The 25,176-nt window shown below is 41.0% G+C and overlaps 1 protein-coding gene across 1 annotated transcript in view; it reads right to left on the reverse strand.

Moving 5' to 3' along the window:
• Nucleotides 1–338: 338 nt before the first annotated feature.
• The window catches only part of LOC138160939 (uncharacterized), a 183,445-nt gene continuing 158,607 nt past the window's right edge, over nucleotides 339–25,176 (reverse strand). The window contains exons 70-74 of the mRNA XM_069087743.1: nucleotides 21,125–21,314; nucleotides 17,809–17,918; nucleotides 12,693–12,815; nucleotides 12,054–12,195; nucleotides 339–1,436 (exon numbers count right to left, since the gene is read on the reverse strand). Of these exons, the coding sequence (XP_068943844.1) occupies nucleotides 1,432–1,436; nucleotides 12,054–12,195; nucleotides 12,693–12,815; nucleotides 17,809–17,918; nucleotides 21,125–21,314 (570 nt within the window). The 3' untranslated portion in view covers nucleotides 339–1,431. The remainder of the gene's footprint in view (nucleotides 1,437–12,053; nucleotides 12,196–12,692; nucleotides 12,816–17,808; nucleotides 17,919–21,124; nucleotides 21,315–25,176) is intronic.

Here is a 25,176-nt window from a genome sequence, read left to right on the forward strand (position 1 = left end):
CATAACTTGGAGACTGTAAACTTTTAAAATTAATATTGTGATAACTATGTTTTGATGTAAGTGGGTTCCTTTGTAATTCTATGTATTTTATTTTAGTCATTTAAAAACAAAGGTGGGGTGGGGCAGCTAGGTGGCACAGTGAATAGAGCACTGGCCCTGGAGTCAGGAGGACCTGAGTTCAAATGTGACCTCAGACACTTGACACACTAGCTGTGTGACCTTGGGAAAGTCACTTAACCCCAATTGCCTTGCTTTCCCCCCTCAAAAATAAAACACAACAAAGCAATCAAAAGGGTACATAGGTTTCACCAGACCAAAGGGGAACATGTCACAAAAAAGGTTCAGAACCCCTAGTTTAATAATAAATGTAAAAATGGAAAATGGAATAAACCTATTTTCCCTGGTGGATTTAGTAATGGATTCCCCAAAGCAAATGCTTAGATTCAAACCAATTTATTAATAAGAAGCAAAATTAAGGAAATTACACTAAATCCAGTTCAAAACTTTGATTACAGTATAAATCAGTACCCTGTTATTCCACGTCATGGCCAGAATAAGTTATGAAAACCTGTGACTGAATGCTGGTGGAAAGCTACTATTCACTTGGGAGCTCCCCAGGAATATAAATTTAGGAGGTTGTTCCCACCAAACCTCAAAATTTAAATCTAGTTTTACAGTAGTTTTTTTTTTTTTAAAGCTTGATAAGAAAATCTGAAAAAAATCTTCCCCACTTTTTGAAAATACTATGGCTGCCTGAGCAAACAGCAACCATAGACCTTCCACCCTGGTAGGAAACAGGAAGTTGGAACAACTGAGGTCAAGGGAGCCATGTGCAGTAAGTCAGGTGTCTTGTTTTTTAAGCAAGTCATGAAATGGAATTTGATGGCAAAATACAGCTGGAAGAAACCTGAGTTGATGGGATTAATAACTAAGACAGCCCATCTGACACAGGCCCCTCCTTCCTGCTGACACAACTGCTCCAGAACCACTGCATTTCATATAGCAGGTACTCTGTAAACATGCAATGTTTCCAGCCAAAGCAAATTGTTCTCTCCCTTTCACTTTCTGGAGTAGAACTAACCCTTCAGTGTCAGAGGAGAGCTTTTGGGCTAGAGTAGAACATTACAATCCCAGGGTTTTAGGCTCTTACAATGGAGGAGGGAGAGGTTCCCAGAAACCTGTTGGGGGAGTCTACCATGTCCTTGGGCCATGTTACTTAAAACAGCAATAAATGGCTGCCCTTCAGCAGGCCACAGGCACGTTCATTGCTTTCTTCACTCTCTCGGGTGCCAGTGGATGTGTTTTCTCCCCTCACTAGGGATGATTCTCTACAAGGCTGCCACTGCTTGTTGGATGTTAAGAGTTGGATGACGTCAGAAGGTGAAAGAGTTTGCCATCCTTTGTCAGCCTACAGCTTCCCTCAGCAGAATCTCAAACTGCAAAAGAAAAAGAAAATAGAAATGAGGCCCTTCTCCAGGGCAGAAGGAACAATGCTAGTCCTAACAGGCCTTAGCATCTTGCATTGCTGCCAAAGGTATTGCAAAATTATCTTCTGATGGTCTTTGGGAAATCTTCTATTGTAATCCAGTGTAAACATTAGGCCTACAAAGTCTTTGCTCTTTAAGGAATCACAGCTTTAGAGTTGGAAGGAACCTTAGAGCTTATCAAATCCATCCCCCTCCTTTTAGAGCTAAGGAAATTGAAACTTTAACACACCCACCATAAAGGACTTGTATAAATATAAAACCAAACAGATCAATTAATGACATATAATCACAAGGGTCTCAAATTTGGACTCAGAGGAACTGAGTTCAAATCTCCCCTCTATTACTTGCTACCTGTGTGACCCTGAGTAACTCCTCTCTTTAACTTGCTACCTGTGTGACCTTGAGTAACCACTTTAGCTACTCTGGTCTTAATATCCTTAAAGAATGCCCTCTTCCTACACTTCTCCCTTCTCAGTCCTATGAATCCAGATTGAGGGGGTACTGTCAAGGCACCAGAAGATTAAACTCATGAGACTAATAGGATATTAGAAATAAAAGACACTTTTAAGAGAGAACCCATTCTAACTCCTTTCTTTTCTTTTTTTTAAAATTTCTATGTATATAATTCCTTATATATTTTTTAAATTAAATTTTATGTTTAGGAGCGGCCAGGTAGCACAGCGAGTAAGAGCACCAGCTCCAGTGTCGGGATGACCTGGGATTGAATCCGGGCTCAGACACTTAGCACCCACCCAGAAACACCTGGCCGTGTAACCTTGAGCAAGTTACTTAAGCCCAATTGCTTAGGGGCAGCCAGGTGGCTCAGCAAGTAAGAACACTGGCTCCAGTGTCAGGATGACCTGGGAATCAAATCCGGGCTCAGATACTCAGCACCACACCCAGAAATAACTGGCCATGTAACCTTGAGCAAGTTACTTAACCCTGATTGCTTTAAAAAAAATTTATGTTAATTTTTGGTTTACATCATTCATTTCCACAAGATTTTGAGTTATAAATTTTCTCCCCATCTTTCCCCTACCCACCACCCCCAAAACAGCATTCCTACTGTATACCTCCTCCTCCAGTCTGCTCTCTCCTATATCCTCCCCCATTTCCCCTCCAACTTTCTGGTAGGGCAAGATGGATTTCCATACCCCAGTGCCTGTTTATCTTATTTCCCTGTTGCATGTAAAATAACAATAACAATAATAATAATATATATATATATATTTAAACATTTGATTTTAAAACTTTGAATTCCAGATTCTTTCCCTTCCTCCCTCATCACCCACCCTTACTGAGAAGATAAGCAATTCAGTATAGGTTGTACGTGTGTAGCTATGCAAAACATTTCCATAGTGGATATGTTGTGAAAGACTGACTATATTTACCTCCATCCTATCTCGCCCCCCCATTTACTCTATTCTTTACTTTGACCCTGCCCCTTTTCAAAAGTGTGAGCTCCTAACTATCCTCCCCCTCAACCTGCCCTCCCCTTCATCATCCTCCCTCTCATCCCCTCTCCCCCATTCTGTGGGGCAAGATACACAATTTAGTGTGTATGTCATTCCCTCCCTAAGCCAAATTCAATGAGAGTAAGGTTGACCCATTCCTTTTTGCCTTCCTATTCTTCCCCTCCATTGTAACAGTTATCGTTTGCCTCTTCTATACGAGATAAGTCACCCCATTCAGTCTCTCTCTATCTCCTCTCATTATATTCCCCTCTCACCTCTCAATTTCACCTTTTAAGTATCATCCCTTCTTATTCAATTGATCCTGTGCCCTCTATCTATGTATACCTGTACACATATATATACACACTCACATATGTATTCATATGCACATATACCCTCCTATATAGACATATATATGTATGTATGCATATATATATACATTTATTTTCCCTTCAACTATCCTCATACTGAGAAAAATTTCATAAGTTAGAATTATTGTTTTTCCATGTAGGCATGTAAATAGTTCAAATTTGATAAGTTCCTTATGATTTCTTTTCCGTTTACCTTCTCATCCTTCTCTTGCTTTTTATATTTGAATGTCAAATTTTCTATACAACTCTGGTTTTTTCATCAAGAATACTTGAAAGTCATCTATTTCATTGAATGACATATTTTCCCCTGAAACATTATACTCAGTTTTGCTGGGTGGGTGATTCTTGGTCTTAATCCCAGCTCCTTTGATCTCCAGAATATCATATTCCAAGTCCTTTGATCCCTCAGTGTAAAAGCTGCTGGATCCTGTGTTATCCTTATTGTGTTTCTACAATATTTAAATTGTTTCTTCTTGTCTGCTTGTAATATTTTCTCCTTGATCTGGGAACTCTGGAACCTGGCTAAAATATTCCTAGGAGTTTTCTTTTGGGGATCTTTTTAAAGAGGTGATCAGTGAATTCTTTCAATTTCTATTTTGCCCTCTGCTTCTAAAATATCAGGGCAATTTTCCTTGAGAATTTCTTTAAGGATGATTTTTAGGTTCTTTTTTTTTGATCATGGCTTTCAGATAGTCCAATAATTTTTAAGTTATCTCACCTGGATCTATTTTCCAGGTCAGTGGTTTTTCCAATGAGATATTTCACATTGCCTTCTATTTTTTCATTTGTTTGGATCTGTTTAATAGTATCTTGATTTCTCTTAAAGTCACTAGCTTCCATTTGCTCCAATCTGATTATGAAGGAATTATTCTCTTCAATGAGCTTTTGAGATTCTTTTTCCATCTGGCAAATTTGTCTTTTTAAGGCATTCTTGTCCTCATTAACTTTTTGGGTCTCTTTTGCCATTTGAATTAATCTATTTTTTAAGATGTTATTTTCTTTAATCAGGTTGTTGACTCTCTTTTCATGATTTTCTTGCATCATTCTCATTTCTCTTCCCAATTTTTCCTCTACTTCTCTTACTGGATTTTCAAAATCCTTCTTGAGTTCCTCCATGGCCTGTAACCAGTTCATGGTTTTCTTGGAAGCTTTTGGTGCAGGAGTTCTGACTTCATTGTCTTTCTCCCGTTCCATGTTTTGATCCTTTTTGTCCCCAAAAAAGGAACCCAAGGTTTGACTATTGTGCTTGCTTTGCTTCCTTTGCTTGCTGATATTGCCACTCAATTACTTGACTTTTGAGCTCTTTGCCACAGTAGAACTCTGCTTCCAGAAGAGAGAGCTTTGTCCCAAATCGCTGGGGTTTTCTCAGCTGCCAGAGCTATTAGATGGGTGCCCTCTCTACAGCCCCCACAAACTCTGGCTCACTGGTCACATACCTCAGCACCCCCATCCAAGACCACGATCAAGATCCAGGCAGGTTAAAGCAAGAGCAATTACCCTCTGAATGGTCTCTTGGCCCCCCTACCATCTGCAGACGAGGAGCTCTGAAGCAGCCACATGGAGGAAGCTGCACAGCTGTTGTGCCTCTGCAGCTTCTAGCTCCTCCGTTCCCCCCAGTTCCAACAGAGTTCTACACTGACCTCACTTTTTATTTGGCATTTATGGGTTGATAATTGTGGAAACTGCCACTGCTGCTGGTGATCCATTCTCCCTTTATTTTCAAGATGAGGAAATGTTGAGTGCTTACTATGTTTAAGTTGCTGTTTCATTCTCTAGACTAGTGAAGAAATGGACTCACTTTGGATGAATCTCTTTCTCTCAGAGTGACCACTTATTGGAAGCACTAGGTGATCCTCTAGTATCCTAAGTAAGCAATTGTACCCACCTTTCATTTATTTTTCCTACCCTCATTAACTTGACAAAAATGATAAAAAGCTATCACTTTTCTCAGACCATTCTACAGACCATACCCTAAAAGTAACTGGGATTCTCTGTCAGTTTGGGACTACAGTCTTTTTCTACTGTGTTCTCTATGTTAGGGTCAAATGATAGACGTACAGCATGGTTGTAGATCTGTGTGTAGGCTGTGATTGTTTAGGGCTAGTGTTTGATGGATAGACCTTTCCCTAGCAGCCTTCCTTATATAATAAAACTTTGAAGGTTCACACTCATAAGGCAACAAGTCTCAATTGTATCACTGATGGATATTCACATATATATGTATATGCGTGTATACATGTATATGTGTGTATAGATGTGTATGTATGCATATGTACACATATACATGTATTGTAAGTATTACATATGATTAAAACATATAATTCCCATCCTTCCCCTCCCCCCAACCTTTGGCTTGGTTATGGCACCAGAGGAGTTTATTATGTTGGGAGTCAGGAATACCTTGTCTTCCTGAGTTCAAATCTGGCCTTAGATACTAGCTGTGTGACCCTGGGCATGTCACTTAACCCTGTATACCTTAGTTTTCTCATCTGTAAAGTGAGCTAGAGAAGGAAATAGCAAACCACCCCCAGGATCTTTTCTAAGAAAACCCCAAAAGGGGTCATGAAGAGCTGAACATAATACTGAAGCTAATACATCTTTTTAGAGGCTGATTCAGAAATAAAGTGGTTAGGGTAACTGGCAAAAGAATGTTAAGTAATATTGGTAATAATGTCATAGAACTAGAAATCACCCTAACTCTAGCAGAGAAATTTCCCAGGTAAAGCCCAAGGCTGCTTTCTTCCTGATAATTTTTCTAGGTATTAAATTTGCCTTTTGCATGCACAGCTAAGTCTTGAATACTTATACCAACTCCTAACTCATATTTTTTATCATCTTCATGGATACAATCAGGGAATATATATATATATATATATATATATATATATATATATATATATAGTCATTTTTTTTTCTTACAGTTAATTTTTCCAGGTGAAAAAGTTAGATGGCTATGACTTTTAAAATTTTGCTATGATTAACAGCAAGAAAAAAATGGGAAGCCACAAGAACTGTGACAATATACATGTTTCCTAGATGTATCCAAGAATATGGCAAAAGCTAGAACTTGGGAGTCAAGACTCCTGTAGAAGACTTAACTTTGTGTACAACAGGTAAATTTAGCAACATAAATGCAAGCCCTCTATTTCTTGACTTCAGAATACAGCCGATTGGCCACAAATCTGGCAATCACTCAGAACCTATTGATGTTTTTTCCTGAGAATAACCAATGTTGACGAAGACCAGGTTGGACATCTCTCTCCTTTCCTTCAAGTGAATGTATGTGGTTTGGCAAAGACTGAATTTTTTTTTTTTAAACATAAACTCCTCCAGGGTAAGTACTAAATCTGTTTTGTTAACCAGGCACAGTGCCCAGAAAAGTGCCACACATGTGTGTGATCACTTAAGTGCTGGGTGGCCTGAAAAGGAGCAGTTCTATTTGTTTTTTTGGTAGAAAGGCAGACATTTCTAAAATACTGACTTTTATTAAATAACCAAGTTGTCCTTCAATGTGTTCAGACTGACTGGTTGGTTAAGCTTCCCTGTAATTTTCTGAACAGAAACCAAAGTGAAACTGGTTCTCTCTCTAGTTTTTGGTCTTAAAAGACAAAGCATGTTTGAGAAACCCAGCTTATGTTAAACAAGACGGAGAAAAAGATAGAGCTCTGTTCAATTCACAGAGTTGGACATGACTGAAAATGACTAAACTAAATTCAACTCCTGGTTTATATTTCTTAGGCTAAAGATTTTTATATCAGCAAAGTTTTAAAAGTCAAAGAAAACTCCCCTTTATTCACCTGTAAGGGGGAAAAAATGAAAATAAAGGAGAACTTTGACAATGAACATGTTCCCTAGAGGGATCCAAGACGCTAGCAGAAGCTCTGACCATTCTTAAGGATATCTCAGTCTCTTAACCCCTCTTCTTTTCCTCTCACCTTGACACTCCACCACAAAAGCCCACACTTCTCCGGGTTTTTTTGGTCTTCTGTTGATGATATTATGGAGTACGGACCTTCTATGAGAGATTTATGGAAAGATATGGACAATGGTTGGGGGATAGACATGCAAGGGTGAGTTGCAGTTTGCATCTGTGGATGATCTATCAAAGTCTTAACGTGTAGGAAGCAGAATGATTTTGGTTGTTGGTACAAAATCATTTCCAACTCCATATATTATGGACTAGGGATGGATGGGTAGAATTACTATGGTTTCTGGAAGCCAGGTTTATGACAAACCCTCAGTTCAGAAAAAGTCAGCTAGTCTGGTGAATTGTGTGAGCAAGGGGGAGAGCAGGGAAATCTTAGGATTGTTGGGTGAGCTCAGGGAAACCATTTAATATCTCTGAGCCTTCCTTGACTTTGCCTTGTATAGGAGGAGAGTAATCCTTGACCGCTATCTTGTGGAAAAGAAGAGATGGGAGAAACAATAGATGTGAATGGTTTGAGGGAAAGGAATTATTTTTTGATCCCAAGCTTACTTTTATGGGCAAGGCAGATAATACAGTTATCCCTTCCACATTGTGGGGGTTGGGGTCATGCTGCCTCTATGGTTTGGAAAATCTGCTTTAAAATTTTTGGCCCTCCCTTTGTACCAGAGAAGAAGTGTGAATTTTTTTCTTTTTCTTTTATGGGGTGTTAATAGTACCTTATTGTAAAAATTTGGGTTAAGTATGTGGTCATAGGCTATATGTAGGTCAATATTAAGTAAAAATACTTTTTCTATGTTGTCTGCTTCCACAAAACTCCTAAAAAATTCCCATTTGATTTCTTATGCTGATCTATGCCTCAATATGTTGAAACCTTAATGGGGAAAAACATAATGCAGAAGGGATAACCATATAACTCTGGGAGATTGCTGGACATCAACGTACAAGGAATATTCCCCCTAGCCTGGGTGAGATAGGGTGGCTAAGGAAAACAGGGCAGTCTCCTTCCCTGGTATAAAACCAGACTATACTTGGAATGGAGTATCACGGTGTAGTTTTTCCTAATGATACTCTACCAAACTCCTCTCTCTCCCTAAACTTAACTGTGTAAATATTAAATTATATCTATTGTTCTTTCACTAAATGTCCTGTAGGCAGGTAGCCAGGCTGGCTATTCTTAGTTATGAGCCACAAGGGAGCAGAAACTGCATCTGTGTCCTTCAATCTATGATATATGGATGGACAACCCATAAAATTTTCCGGGCTGGATTGCTTCTGGAAAATTGCAAAATTCTTCTAATGAATCCAGACCTCTCCCTGAAACAAAAGCTCATCTTTTTAACATCAGTGTCTGGTGAAGTTGTATGGCTATGAATAAAGGAATGCCAGCCTGTGGAGAATTAAAGCGAAGGATTGCCCACAGCATGATGGAGAGGTGCATGGTGGGGTAAGTAGACTGCAAACCATTACAAACAAGGCATAGCATAAAGCATATCATCAAAGACTGGCAAGATGAGACAAGAGACAGGCCAGTTACATAACAACATAACAAGTGGAGGGATAACTGTCCATGTGTTGCACCCGATGCCAAGAGCTCTGAAGGAAGGAACCTAATATGTTGGGTAGACCCCTTCTGGGAGATTCATGGAAAGATGGGTACAATGGTCAGGGGACAGACAAGCAAGGGTGAGCAGTAATTTGCATCTGTGGATGATAAGATAGGAGAGTTATCAAAGTCTTGACATGTAAGAAGTAGAGGAATTTTGGTTGTTGGTACAAAATAGTTTGCAACTCCATGTGGCCCATCTCTTTCTTGTGCCTGAGTTCATTTGCATTGGCAACCAAGGCCATTGTAAAAGGTTGAAAGGAATCTTCTCATCTTAGCTCTTTTGTAACTTTGTGAAGTGGGGCTCCTGGAATGATTTGGAGGTAAACCACTCAAGGGACTCAGAGATGTGATAAGAGTTAAAAGAAATTTTGGGTTATAACTTGAAGAATTTAGACTGAAGGATTGTAGATAGCAACAAGAGAAAAGGAGTTCAACAGACATACTTTAAAATATCTGAGGGGTTTTCTAACTAGTAGGCTGGGGTTTCATCACCAAAGAGTTAACAAATAGCCCATGGGCTTATCAATGGGGAAAAGGGTCGGCAGGCCCATTTCTCTCCAGAAAGAGAGGATGACATCAGGAGATAGAGGTATCTCTGAAGTGTCAAAGGCATGTATTACTTCAGACATGTATGCTGCCTACACATGTATCCCCTCCATGCATGTTCTATGGGCATGTGTTTTCCCTATATGTTTCCCCTCTTTTTTATATCTCCTTTTGTAATTTATGGAAAAGAATGTATTAGAAGAATATTTTGTTACTTACTTTCTAATACTTTTGATAAAATGTCTTGATGATAATGTCTCCTGGTTGGCCTAAATGCACTAGTGGGGCTTTTGAGGTATGATTTTGAATGGATGGATCCTAATGCCAGGGATACCTCAAGCACAAGGTCCTCTTCTGAGGACCCACATGTGAGAGTGCAGCACAGTTACCATTATTATAAGCACTGGGCAAATCAGTACTCAATCAAGACCTTATGATTAAATGACTTTTGTATAATATAGCCAATTTCCAATTAGTTCAAATAATAAATCCCCTGAAATGGTTGCATGTATTCCAATTTACACTATTCAAAGTTACAATTATGTAAGGTATTGTAATTGGTTCTAGCCCAATAAAAATATGCAGTGCTAAAGCAGGGGGATTCCTTATTCTCACTAATAGGGACCTCACTATATGATTCTGCCCTGAGGCATAGAGGTAGATGATCTCTTTAGGTCCTTTCCTGCTTAAGAAGTAAGCAATTACAGGATAGATCTTCCTTTGGTCATCTTACTAACTTTGAAAAACATCATTTCCTAATGGGATGAAAAGGTGCTGAACAATTAGTCAAAATGTATAATATAGGTAAATATTTAATAATACATATTATTAGCTCTGCAAAAAATACATATATAGAAACTGAAAATTTAATAATTGGGAAACCAGATATAAGTGGGCTCTAAGACTTTCCTTACACACTGTTCCAGAGCTGTCTGTGGTAAATATAGTCTTAGAAAAGACCTATTGCCCATCATTATGCCTGCCATCAAAAAATCTTTATTAAATGCCTATTTGATAAATAGTAGGCCCATTTAATAAATAAAAGGCCTATCTGATGCCTTGCATGAAATGAAATGCCTCAATCTTGCAAATGATTTCGGATTTCATTAGGGTATGTCCTACTCTTCCATGCCTTTGTAGATGGCTCAATGAGTTGCCTTGGTCAACAAGATTTATCCTCTGTTGGTCAGCCTTCCAGTGTGAATCTCCCTGAGCTAAGCTAGTTTAGTTCCCTTTAATCACACTGATTGATGGTCCATTGCTAGGCCCCTACTCAAAGCCTTCCAAGTTTGGTAGACCCTTCCATAGCTTGTATTTCATTGATACTCCTTTTGAGAATGTGGGGGTCACCTTCACACTACAATGAGTCCTCAGATTGGGCCTTTAGTGGAAGTTAAATGAGGTAATATATGTAAAGTGCTTTGTAACCATAAAGCACTATATAAATGTGAGTTATTATTATTGGACACCGTTTAAAGAACACTACATGGAATCCCTAGCACTTAGAATCTGATGAGACAAGTATGTAACCTATGACAATGTAAAAACTAAGTGGATAGGGGGAGCATTAACATCAAATATGTCAGGAGTAAAGTGTATTTGCCGGCAGTAATAAGGATAAGTGCAAACCATTAACTACCTAATAAAGCACAAGTTCTTAGCATTCAATACCTCCCAAAGCTGGGTGCAGCCTGGGTTTATCTCAGATTGCTCCCCTTTTTATACTCTAACCATTGAAACTACCCCCTAGTTTCCAGTCTCTATACTTTTGTTCCATCTGTCCCTTCTCCCTGGAATACACTCCCCATCCTGTCTGACTGATGTCTATCCCTCTTTCAAGAACCAGCTCAAAGGTCATGACCTCGTTTGCCAAATATTTATCAAATGCCTACCATGTTTCGTATCTCATTGGAGATTCCCTAGGCACTGTAGTGGATAGAGTGCCAGTCATGAAGACCTGAGTTCAAATATGACCTCAGATACCTACTAGCTGTATGACCCTGGACAAGTCATTTCTTAGTTTCCTCAACTGTAAAATGGGCATCACAATAGCACCTACCTCTCACAGTATTTGTGAAGATCAAGGGAGATAACATCCTAAAGCTCCTGGCACATAGTAGGCACTTAGTAAATGTTTGTCTTCCCCCCTCCCCCAATACATTCTAATTTGTATTCAACTCCTTCATTCAATAAATATTAAAGTGGGAGGCACTGAGGGATACAAACCAAAGAAATTCCTTAAGAAGATTATGTGCTGGGGGACTAGTGAAGCAGAGAATAATATGTACAAATACACAGAAAGTTAAATAAAAATGTGTATGAAGTAATGTATCAAGGGAAGGGGCATCTACAATTACAATTGTATCTTATCTCCTTACCAAAATACTTCTCTGTTTCTGACATATAGGACCTCAATATTTGTTGAATAAATGAATAATTAGGGAGGAGTATCTGTGGGAATTGCAAACCCAGGTGAGGTGGGTCTGGCCAGATGTTCAGCTTTCATCTAATTGATCCAGAGGACAGAATTTCTCAAGGGCTGTAGGAATAACCAGAATGTATACGAGGTGGGACAAGAAGGCAGGCAATGCAGCTTCTGCTGTCAGATGGGATAAAGAAACAACTGGGCTAAGGCCACTTCAGAGAGTTTTAAGCACTTACCACATGGAGGAGGAGTTGCCAGGGGAACGAAGCCTCGGTTGCACAGGTGGATGTAGGCAGAGACCATGCCGCAGGCAGCCTGGAGTTCACTCATCTCACAGATGTCCCAGACACACATACTGTAGAATGGGGCAGGATCTACCTACGATAGAATGCCCCCACCCCCCACAGTTGCTCCACCTTGCCCATAGGTCAGACAATATGTGGCTAATGGATTGGGGAATGGAGCAAAGAAACACAAGGGAGGGATGCAGATCAGATCCCTTCTGGGATGTGGAGGCAAGGCAAACAATGAAATGGTCCTTGGAGGTGAGGAGGAACTGGGGGAGGGGTGAATTAAATTTAATTAAGTTAATTAAATTTAATCTATCATTTACTAAATTTGCCTTTCCAGCTTAGGATGGTGTTGCTGACTCACATTCTCTAGGAATTGGGTTAAAAAAAAAGACTTTAAAGAACTTTGATGCTTCATTGGCTTAGTATCTCAGCAGAGGGTTAATCAAGAGACTATTGGGGGAACTAATGCCCAGCTGGTGACTGTTGGGCAATGGGTCTCAGTGCCCTGGAAGGACCCTATATTCCCAAGCACAGTCCTGCCCTCCTTCTGAGTTTTTAACCACCAAACCAACTTGTACTCACCACTTGGAAGCAATTACGGAGCTCAGAGTGGGCATCCAGAAAGAATGCCTTGCAGAGTCTGGAGGAAGCAGCCCCACGACAGACCTCTGCTTTCCTCTTCTGGGCCTTGCACTCACCATCCACCTAGTAAACACAAACATTTTCCAAAGAATAATAATAATGGCTCATCTCATTTGGCCCTCACAACACTATAAGATATGTAATACTGTGCTATTCCCATTTTATCAATGAAGAAATTAGGGTTCCAAGATGGTAAGTGACTTCTCCCCTCCGGGTCACACAGCTTGTAAATATCAGAATTTGGTTCTGAACCCAAGTTTTGTGAGCAGGCATTGCATTAGTCTTTGTACTTGTTCTCTTGGCACCTACTACAGTGCTCAGCACATGACAGTTATTTAGTAAAGGCTTGATTGTGTGTGTGTGTGTGTGTGTGTGCGCGCGCGCCCAGGATATTTCAGTTTCTGGTGAAAACCAGAACTTAAGAGCCTGGGAAAAACTTACAAGATGCTATCTATAACATTCCAGATCTACTACTTACACCATGTGCCTTTGAGCAAGTGACCTGACCTTTAGTTTTCTCCACAGTAAATCAAGGTGGCTCTCAATGTTATTTTAAGTATGATAATTTTTTTTTTCAAAGGCTTTATTAACTTCTGGTTTACATCATTCATTTCCATCAGATTTTGAGTTACAAATTTTCTCCTCGTTTTTCCCCTACCCACCTCCCCAGAACAGCAGTCCCACAGGATATCCCCTCCTCCAATCTGCTCTCTCCCATATCTTCTCCCATACCCCTTTCGACTTTTCCAGTGGATCTCTATGCCCCATATAGGTTGTACATGTGTGGCTAATGCAAAACAATACCATAGTAGATATATTGTAAAAGACCGACTATATTTCCCTCCCTCCTATCCCACCTCCCACTTGTTTTGTTCTCTACTTTGATCCCATCCCTTTTCAAAAGTGGGTGCTTCCAACTTCCCTCCCCCCCCAGCCTCCCCTCCCTTCCATCACCCCCCCTCTTATCCCCTTCCCCCCCTACTCTCCTGGAGGGTGAGACCCTATTTAGTGTGTATTTCATTCCCTCCTCAAGCCAAATTCAATGGGAATAAGGTTGACCCATTCCCTTTTGCCTTACTATTCTTCCCCTCCATTGTAACCATTTTCCCTTGCCTCTTCTATATCAGATAGTTACCCCATTCTGTCTCTCCCCATCTCCTCTCATTATATTCCTCTCTCACCTCTTAATTTCACCTTTTAAGTATCTTCCCTTCCTGTTAAATTGGTCCTGTGTAGCAGCAAGCACCCCAAGAGTCCTCAGTGTTTGCTGCCACCACAGGTTCTTGGATCTGCTTTTATAAAGGAAAGCAACTCAAAATGGGTTAACAAGCTTACTTTAATCAGTCAAACATATATAGTTTACCTCGTTCAGGGGAAAAAGGTCAGCACCCTGAACTTCAAAGTATACAGGCAGAATTATTAAGACAGAAACAGATCAAGTAGACAGCTTTCCAAACTGTCCAACCATTACATCTATACCAAATCAACATCTGGGTTTTTCAAAGCCGGGGGGCTCTGGACAATGGCTTCCCAGAATCCAGATCAAATCACAGAACACTTCTCAAAGTAAGCCCCAAAACAAAGCTACACATCAGGGCTTATATAGCCTTCTCCTGGCTCAGAGAATGTAACAACCTTATTGACTCACTGGCCAATCAAGAAGTATTTACTGAAAACAAGCCTCCCACCCCAGGCTCCAGGTGCACTTTAGCCCAGGGGCAGGGAAGATCTTTAAAATGTACGTTCCCATTACATCCTGTACCCTCTATCTATGTATACCTGTAAACATATATATGTATATATATACATATATATATACACACATTCACATATGTATTCATATGCCCATATACCCTCATATATAGACATATATTTTGTATATATATATATATAATGTGTATATATATATATTTCTATTCCCTTCAACTACTGAGAAAAGTTTCATAAGTTACAACTATTGTTTTTCCATGTAGAAATGTTAATAGTTCAACTTTGATAAGTTCCTTATGATTTCTTTTCCCTGTTTAGCTTCTCATGCTTCTTGTATCTGAATGTCAAATTTTCTATTCAACTCTGGTTTTTTCAGCAAGAATGCTTGAAAGTCCTCTATTCCACTGAATGACCATATTTTCCCCTGAAACATGATACTCAGTTTTGCTGGGTAGGTGACTCTTGGTTTTAATCCCAGCTCCTTTGACCTCAAGAATATCATATTACAAGCCCTTTGATCCCTCAGTGTAGGAGCTGCCAGATCCTGGGTTATCCTGATTGCATTTCCACAATATTCAAATTGTTTCTTCCTGGCTGCTTGTAATGTTCTCTCCTTAATCTGGGAATTTTGGAACCTGGCTATAATATTCCTAGGAGTTTTATTTTTGGGATCTTTTTCAGGAGGTGATTGGTGAATTCTTTCAACCTCTATTTTGCCCTCTGGTTCTAAAACATCAGGGCAGTTTTCTTTGAGAACTTCCTGGAGGATGATTTCTAGGTTCTTATTTTGATCATGGCTTTCAGGTAGTCCAATAACTTTAAAATTATCTCTCCTGGATCTATTTTCCAGGTCAGTGGTATTTCCCATGAGATATTTCACATTGCCTTCTATTCTTTCATTTGTTTGGATCTCTTTAACAGTATCTTGATTTCTCATAAAGTCATTAGCTTCCATTTGATCCAATCTAATTCTGAAGCAATGATTCTCCTTATGGAGCTTTTGAGATTCTTTTTCCATCTGGCAAATTCAGCTGTTTAAGGCATTCTTCTCCTCATTGCCTTTTTGAGCCTCTTTTGACATTTGAGTCAGTCTATTTTTTAAGGTATGATTTTCCTCAGTCAGGCTGTTGACTCTCATTTTGTAATTTTCTTGAATAGTTCTCATTTCTCTTCCCAATTTTTCTTCCACTTCTCTTATCTGCTTCTTAAGGTCCTCTATGACCTGTAACCAGCTTGTATTTTCCTTTGAAGTTTTTGGTACAGGAGTTCTAACTTCACTGTCTTCATCCTGTTCCATGCTTTGATCCTTTTTGTCCCCAAAATAGGAGTCTAATGTTGGAATCTTCTTTCTGCTTTGTTTCCTTTGCTTGGTCATATCGCCCCTCAGTCACTTGACCCCTAGGCTTTTTGCCACAGTAGGACTCTGCCACCAGACAGGGGAGCTTTCATCCCAAACACTGGGGTTTTCTCAGCTGCCGGAGGTATTAGATGGGTGCCCTCTCTGAGGTCTCCACATGCTCTGGCAAGCTGGACACACACCCCAGGACCTCCACCCTAGACTGCAATCCAGATCCAAGAAGGTTAAAGCAACAGCGATTACCCCTCAGACTGGTGCTTGGTCCCCCTACAGTCTGTAGGCCAGGAGCTGAAGCTGCCACGTGGGGGTGGCTGCACAGCTGCAGCATCTCCACGGCTTTTCACCTCAGGGGCAAAACATCCCAACTACTCCATCCCAAAGTCCAGACTGCACTGACCTCTCACTTTGTCCTTAGCGTCTATGTGTTGATAATTCAGTAAACGGCCACAGCTGCTGCTGATCTGGAGTTCCTCCAGCCGGTGGTTGGTCAGGTCCACCCTGGGAATCGTGGAAAACCTCCAGCTCACTTGGGGCTGGAGCGCTGGGCTGGCTGATTCCTGCTGGCCTGCTGGGCTGTCCTCAGCAGGAGGTTAGCTTCTCTGTGTCACTTTGTGGGCTCTGCAGCTCCAGAGTTTGTTCAGAGTCCCCTTTTACACGAATTGGGGGAGGTGGGAGCGGGAGCCGCACGAAGGTCCTGTTGCTATTCCACCATCTTGACTCCACCCCCGTGACAAGTCATTTCTATGAAAGCTTGAATTCTCTCAAAAGGATGATTGCTCAATAATCCTATAATTCCTAAACCTTTTATTATAAAATTATGTATACTATCATTTCTGACATTTTCTCTCCCCACCTCCAAATATTTTACTATATATTTACTTTTCAATTAAATAAATTTAAAATGTAAAAAGAAAGAAGAAAAAAAAACAGTGACAGAGAGTTTTTCATGGTTTTCAATGGAGTAGCAAAGGCTTCCAGAGTAGAGTTTAATTTCCCTTCAGACAGAATCCACATTTCTTTTACTCCTAATAGCACCCTGCCTCACTTTCTCCACTTCCAGTAGAATCACTGATTTATAAATGAATGGCACGAGAGACCAAGTGGTCCAACCCCCTTATTTTAAAAAGCTGAGGCACTGGATCTTAAGTGATGAGCTGGAAATGACCATAGAGACTATGTAGTTTAACACCCTCATTTTGTCATATGAATAATAAGAGGCAGAGCTAGGATCTGAACCCAAGTCCTCTAACACCAAATGTAGCACCCTTTTCACTATATATCTCTACCTTTGATAGTAGGTTTTTCTGGGGGTAGCCCTAAAGGCCTAGCAGAGAGGCAGCTGAGTGGTGCAATGGATAGAGAGCACTGGGCCCAGAGTCAGGAAGACCTGAGTTCAAATCCAGACACTCATTATGTCACTTGATCTCCGCCTCAGTTTCCTCAATTGTAACATGAGGATAATAGCACACACCCTAAAGAATTGTGCTATTAGATCAATAAGATAATATTTATAAAGCATTGAGCACAGTGACTAGCACATAGTATGGGCTTAATTATATGCTTGTTTCCTTCCTGTATCATTATAAAGAACCAAACAACATTAAAGATTGTGGTTCTTGAAGAATGTCTGACAATTTGTGGCCCCATTTGTGTTTTTTTTTTTTTTTTTTTTGGCAAAAATACTGCATTAGTTGGCCATTTCCTTCTCCAGCTCATTTTACAGATGAGGAACTGAGGCCAACAGGCTTAGTGACTTGCCCAGGGTCACACAACTAGTAAGTGTCTAAGGCCTGATTTGAACTCAGGGAGATGAGTTCTTTGACTCCAGGCCTGGCATTCTATCCACTTCACCACCTAGGTGCCCTATTAAAGACTTGCCCTGCATCATCAGAGGATAAACCTTAACTAGTAGGGACCTGGAGACATCTTTTAAGTGAATCAGAAAACTTTCCTGGAGGACACACCTTCAGAGGGGGATGTGAGACTGACCTGCCATGCTTCAGTGAATTCATCCAGGTTGCCTGCCAGGGAGCCATTTGGGAGCAACAGATCATTACCCGCCTCATTGTCATTGGTGCCCAAAATGCCTGCCGACATACCTGTGGAAAGAGGCCGGAGAACGAGGCTGGGTGAGGAAGAGGAGCTGACTTGAGAGGGGGTAGCAGTAACTTTCAGGTCTTTTGTCCTACAGTAGAGAATCTTAGTGCTGAAATGGAATGTTAAAAAAGCGAGGGAGCCTTGAGCCTGAGTCAGATCCTACCTCAGATATTTACTAGCTATCAGACCTTGAGCAATGATGTCAACACTGGCATTGGAGTCAGGAAGACCCACATTCAAATCTGGCCTCAGACTAGCTGTGTGACCCTGGGCAAGTCACGTAACCTTTGTTTTCTTTAATCCCTTAAAGAAAGAAATGGCAGACCACTCCAGTATCTTCACCAAGACCCAAATGGGATTGCAAAGAGTCGAGTACAACTGAAGGACTCAACAACATTCACATAGCACCTGCAAGTTTGTGAAGCGCTTTACACACATTCTCCTGTTTGTTCTTCACTATGAGCCCTGCAAGGTAGGTGTTGTTAACATCCCCATTTTACAGATGAGGAGGCACTAGGTGACTTGCCCAAAGATCACACGATTACTAAAGTGACTGAAGTAGTATTTGAACTCCAGTTTTCCTGACTCCAAAGTCTGGTCCTCTCTATGCCACTTCAAACTCAGTTCCTTCATTTGTAAAATGACGGAGTTAGACTAGGGGGTCTCTACAGTCCCTTCTAGCTCTAAAACTATGATCCCATGACTGGAGGGTTTCCTGAGCTCTGGGCAGTGACAGATCAATGACTTTCAGTAAGGTGAAGGGGGTATGGACTGTTGACATTCATATAATACTCTATCTCAGTTGATCCCCATGATAACACCATGCAATATTATGGCAGGTATCCTTTACTTCTATTTTACTGATAGGAAAACTGAGGTTTAGAAAGGTTGAGTGATTTGTCCAGTATCATACAAAGGACTCAAACCCACGTTTAATGCAATGTTCTTCACATTCTACTATGCAGTCACAAAATAAAATTAACTTGAGTATGGACCATATGATAACTGAGGAGGTGGGGTGTATTTGGTGGGTTGGTAGGGCAGGGATCTGAATGATGAAAGGGGTTCCAAGCACACACCTGGAGTGACATACTAATGTCCACACCACTAATGTCCCACCTAAAAACAGTTCTTGAGGGAATATCTGCCACCTCTGGGTCTTTACACTGGCTGTCTCCCATAGCTGGAATGCCTTCTCACCTATGCCTCTCAGAATCCCCAGCTTCCTTCAAGACCCAGCTCTGATGGGTCACCAGTCTTGGTCCCCTCCCCTCTGCCAGTTACCCAAACCTTCTTTTCTCAGCTTATCTTCCATCTACTCTGTCTGTAACCTGTATATACCTGCCTATATGTAGACATTTGGAAGCCCCTGTTAGAATGTAAATTCCTTAAACCCAGGATTAATTATGCTTTTTCTTTGTCCTCCAAGCACTTAGCATAACCCGGTGGGCACGTAGAAATCCATACCTAATAAATGCTTGCTGCTTGAATGAATCAGAGAGTATCCTTCAGGAGAACCTGCCTTTCTCATGTTAACACACCAAGAACACCGCCCTCCCCCCATACTGGCCTTTTTATTCTTCCTCATACAAAATTCAGTCTCTTGATTCTGTATCTTTGTACAGACCATCCTCTTGCTCCCATTCCTAAAAAGCACTTCTTCCTTAGCATCTCTGGTTTCCTTCAAGGTTCAGTGCAAGTGCCACATTCTATATAAGGCTTTTCCTGATCCCTCCAACTGCTAGGGCCTTCCCCCTAAATTCTCTTGATATACATGTATGTTGTCTTCCCCAGCTAGAATGTGAAATCCTATAGGGCCCCTTCGGGCCATATTTGTTGACGACCCAGATTGCAAAACGTGAAGTTATAGAGAAGTCCCTAAAATGAAAGGAGTTTGAAGAAAAACATTTCTTCATCTGCCAGACCAGAGCATATATCTATTCTTAAGTCAACTTAAATGCATCCTTCCTCCACCCCTGATGCAATTTCTCCCGATGCGCTCATATGATAGAAATGCTTGATTGACTTTCTTTTGGGGCTTAATGTGTCTGGGAGTATTTGATTTAAAGAAGAGACAACTGTCTTCAGATATCTGAAGGGCTGTCATGGAGGAGAATTAGTCTTATTGTGCATAGCTGTCGAATGCAGAACCAGGACTCAAGGGGTGGAGTTGCCAAGAGGGAACAATAAAATCTAGCTATAGGATCATGAGATCATGGACCAGAGCAGGAAGATGCCTAATTACTTATCTCATCTAGGCCTCTCATTGTTCAAATGAGAAACTGAGGCCCTTGAGATATAAATGACTTGGCCAGACTCACATAGATACTGTAGTTAATGACAGTATCCAAAAGTTCAATTAGAATGGTGACCCCTTCTTTGCTTTTCATGTAGACTGCCATTACCATAGTTCAAGCTCTTATCACCTCTTGCTTGCATTATTCTAATGGATCCCTAATTGATCTCCCTTCTCCAATTTATCTTCCTCACAGGTGACAAAGTGATATTCCTAATGCCTTTGTATATATTTTGTTATTTATATTTATATTATATCTTTCATTTCCCCCATGAAGTGTAAGTGCCCTAAGGATAGGGACTACTTTGTTTTGTCCTTGTATGCCAGTGTCTAGCACATGCTCCCCTCCCAGTCTGCTATCTAGTCGTGTCTAACTCTTCAAGACTCCATCTGGGGTTTTCGTAGCAAAGACAGAGGACTACTTTGCCATTTTCTTCTCCAGTTCATCTTATAGTTGAGGAAACTGAAGCAAACATGGTTAAGTGAATTGCCCAGGGTCACACAGCTGGTCAGTGTCTGTGACCAGATTTGAACTCAAGAAGATGAATCTTTGTGACTCCAGGCCCACTTCTCTATCTACTGTGCCACCTCGTTGCCCAGTTTAGACTATAATTATAGATTATGTCTTAGATTATAAACCCACAAAGGTTGGATCCCTTTATCTGTGACATTCTTTCCATATAAGTCCCAGTACAATAGATGATTATGGTTTTATGACCACAGTAATGATATCCACAGCCTGTGTTTGTCACAAAATCGTGGAAGGCAGGAAGCAGACCTTTGTCATGTCCCTAGGAGTCTGAGGGCTCAATTTAAGACATCCAAAATCCCATTAATAGCAAGAAAGACTTGAAAACAGTAGGCTAGAGACAAAGATATCTTGGCCCCAATGATGCTTAAGTGAAGACTTACCATGATTCCAGCCATCCAGTGTCATACTACAGATATCAGAATGAATGTCGCAGGAGACCATAGCACCATTCTCATTGGATAATTCTATTTTATGGACTTCTTTCCTCCCATTGGCCCTGACCTTGGCAGGCAGTGGATCCAAGCCCAGACAATTCTTCCCCATCAAGGAAGAGTCATATATCTTATAGACCTGTGATTTGGACAAAGAAATAGAAAAGAATAGAATTTGGGTGTCTAATGGAGGATGAAATGAAGAGGGGAGCCTTCATCCAAGAGAGGCAGAATGATAGCACTAATAACAGAAAAAGCATTTTTGAATAGTAGCCATACATGTTACTGCACTCTTGGCAGAACTGTGGATTGGTTCAGCCCTTCTGGGGAGCAGCTTGGAAACATTTCCAAAAAGTCACTAAACTCTGCATACTTTCTGACTAGTGCTACCACCATTTTACCCCAAAGAGTCCAAGTACAAGGGAAAAGACCCAGAGGTATAAAAATACTCAGAGTGGCTCTTTTTGGAGTGGCAAGTAGCTAGAAACTAAGAGGGGGCATCCCTTGGGGAATGGCAGAACAAATTATAGTATAGGAATGGAATGGAATACTACTGTGCTGTAAGAAATGATGAAGACATTTAACAAAACAGAAATACAATGCAAAGCAGATAATGACGTGTTGTGTTTTCTGAGTCAATGCACACTGGACTCGGTGTTTGATACCAGTGAAGTAAGTGGCTTCTAAGCTCTCTTCCAACTCTGAGGTAAAACAATCAAAGAAACCTGAGAAAACTTGTATGAACAGATGCAGAGTGAAGGGTGATGCAGAACCGGGTGAAAAACTTAACATAACAAGGACATTGTGAAGACAGCTTTAAAAGACAATGACCAACTATAATTCCAGAGGACCACTGATGAAGCATAACACTGTCTTTCTCTCCTGGTAGAAAGTTGATGGATTCAAGATACAGAATGAAACATACATTTTGGCGCGTGGACAATGAGGGAATTTGTTTTGCTTGACTGCACATATTTGTTATGAGGTTTTCTTTTTCTTTTTTTTTTTTAATTGGGGTGGGGAACTTGGAAGGGAAAGAAAATGCTATAAATACTTGTTAATTAAAAATAAAATAAAAACAACAGCCACAGTTGCTATCCAGGGAATAGGCATAGATGTGACCCCAGGGAGATGGGTTGCTGATATTGTTTTGGGTTTTGCAGTGATGTGCGTAATTATGGTTTCAGCAGCAGCAGCCTTTCTGAAGAGATCCGTATGGGAACTTTACAGGAAATGTTCAAGAATAGTCAAACATCAGCCTGGTTAATGCTCAAGGATCGATACACAACAGAATCAGAGGGGTAAACACACCTTTGCAAATCTCCTTACTGTATGATTACCACTGAACAACAAATATTATCTAGCCTCTAGTTAAGGCTTTCATTATTAAATATTAGGTCAGAGCTGTAACTGGTGTAGGAAAAACATGGTTTTGTTCCAAGGAGAGAGTATATTTCCTCCCTACAGCGACTATTGTCCTCCCGATGACACTCTGTTTTGACTGTCTTCTGTGCTTTACCTGCCCCATCCACAGGCTTTTGTTCCCCAGGTGAAAGAATTCCTAATTATGGCTCTGCATTAGCGGTTACAGACGTATAATGAATAGTGGTCCACAAAGCATCTTTTGCCTACCCACACCCTGGCAGCTCTTGCCTTAGCCTTCCCACAAGAGATTTTATGCTAAGTGATCCCAGCATCTGATGAATGCTTTCTAATAAGTCAAAGGTAAAGGATGATGCTTGGTACCAGAATATCCCTCCTACATCTGCCACATTTGCTCATGTTTACACCCCAAGTCATAGACTCCTGAGCTCCAGGTAGTGAGGATGGGTGCCCTTTACAACGATTAGGATGGGAAGTCTTTTCTAGTGCCCTCAGCTGCTAAGGTTAGTGCCCATCTACTCTCCATTGTGTATGTACCTATTTATAAACATGTTTGCTCTTGAAGGCAGGAGTTTTTTTTTTTTTAATTAATATCCCCAGCATAGGGCAGCTATATATTGCTAGGTGGCATAGTGGATAGAGCAATGGGGGAGTCAATAGGGCCTGAGTTCAAATCCAGCCTCAGACACTTACTAGCTGTGTGACCCTGGGCAATTCACTTAACTCTGTTTGCCTCCGTTTCCCCATCTCCATAAGCTGGAGAAACAAATGGCAAACCACTCCAGTATCTTTGTCAAGAAAATCCCAAATAGAATCACAAAGAGTTGGACACGACTGAAATGGCTACACAACAGAAATCTCCAGGGCTTAGCATAGTGTCTAAAACGTAGTAAGCACTTAATAAGTGTGTGTTAATTGATTGGTTATAGATTTAGAACTAGAAGATACCTCAGAGGCCATTTGCTCCAACTCCCTCATAGACGAGGAAAGTGAGACCCAGGGAGGTTACGTGGGCAGTGGGTGGCAGGGACAGATTTAGGATCTAGGTCTTCAGTTTCTAGTACTGATGCTTTTTTTTTTTTCACTGTGCTATGATCCAGTCCACTCTCAGTTATCCATACCTGATTAACTGTAGTACTTTTATTTTCTCCCAATTGGCTTCCACCCTTCCTGCCCAACATAGCCTTGGGCTGTTCTCCCTTCTTTTCCCCTCCCTCCATAATAGTTGATGTATGCCAGAGAATGTAAACTCATTTTAATGTTGGCCTCAGCCAAAGAGTAGACAATAAATACTTGTTATGAAGGCAAATTGGCAACATCCCAAAGTCAAATACTCTATAAATTACTTTTGGATTATCTGCCATTTTGGATTATGTTGGATCTTTGCCCTCTCTGGGAATGGGGCCCAATAGGTGTGATCAGAGGCAAATTAACAGGTTCTAAGGGAGGAAGCATGCCAGAGGGGGAAGGGGAGTATTCAAAACTGTCATCCAAAAATATAAACAGAATTCACTTTCACGCAGGTCACTCAGTCCAGCAGGACTGGCTTCTTTAAAAGGATTGGAGAGTCTTTACAAGGGAGTTTGGAGTAATGAATAGTGTCTCACACTTCACTCAACAGCCTGGCCCCTCTTCTCTCCACTGTGCCAGCGTCACAGTATGTCCAGAAACCACACCCCACCTCTACTGCCTCTGTCCCAACACTTCACTGGAAGCTGTGGCTGTAGCTTTGTGGGATTACATTGATGGAGGATCTCTACCCTAGGGTCACAAAATCACAGAGTTAGAACTGGAAGGAGCCTTAAGAGTTCATTCAGCTCCTTCATTTTACCAATGAGGAAACTAAGGCAGTAAAAAATGGAATGACTTAGGGTGGCCAGGTAGTGCAGTGCCCCAGAGTCAGGAGGACCCAAGTTTGGATCCGGCCTCAGACACCCACAAAAAAAGAACCCAGCCATGTGACCTTGGGCAAGTTACTTAACCCCAATTGCCCTCCAAAAGGCAAAAAAAAAAAATGGAATGACTTGTCTGTGGTCACATAGCTGGGGTCTACGGAGGGATGTGAGCATAGGTTTTACTGATTCTAGATTATTGTCCCTCCACTACACCAAACTGTTTAGGCTTGGCACACCGCGCCTCCCACGTCTCTTTGGGCTTAGAACAGAGTGAAGGAGGCCCTATTACCTCCTTGAATCTAGAATCTTTCTCCTGCCTGCTCATGATTAGCAAGGAGTAGACCAAGATTGATCACATAGCGTTTGCAGGTCACAAAGCTGGTAGAATGTTGAGTTGATGCACAGTGAAGATGTTAACCTTATCTCATAGCCAAGAGGTTTTTGTTTTGTTTTGGTTTGGTTTTTTTTGTTCTTTTGAAACCTGAGTGTTGGGATGGGCTCCTATCATGAACCGATTTTTCCAAAATCTATCAGTACAAGGCCTTGGAGGTGAAGCGGTATATGTAACAGGAGAATCTAGTGGCAACTGAAATAGAATTTGTATGATTGCCCATAGGATACACTGCAAACTAGTCTGGGCATCCTCTAGGCAGCCATCAACCATAGGAAGGGTCCTACAGGATGTAGGATGAGTGCAGGGGAAAACTACGGATAGAGACCATA

Source organism: Petaurus breviceps, unplaced genomic scaffold, assembly GCF_028583685.1.
Source record: "Petaurus breviceps papuanus isolate PSGF00001 unplaced genomic scaffold, PetGlider_PUasm1.0 118, whole genome shotgun sequence".
Lineage (NCBI taxonomy): Eukaryota > Metazoa > Chordata > Mammalia > Diprotodontia > Petauridae > Petaurus > Petaurus breviceps.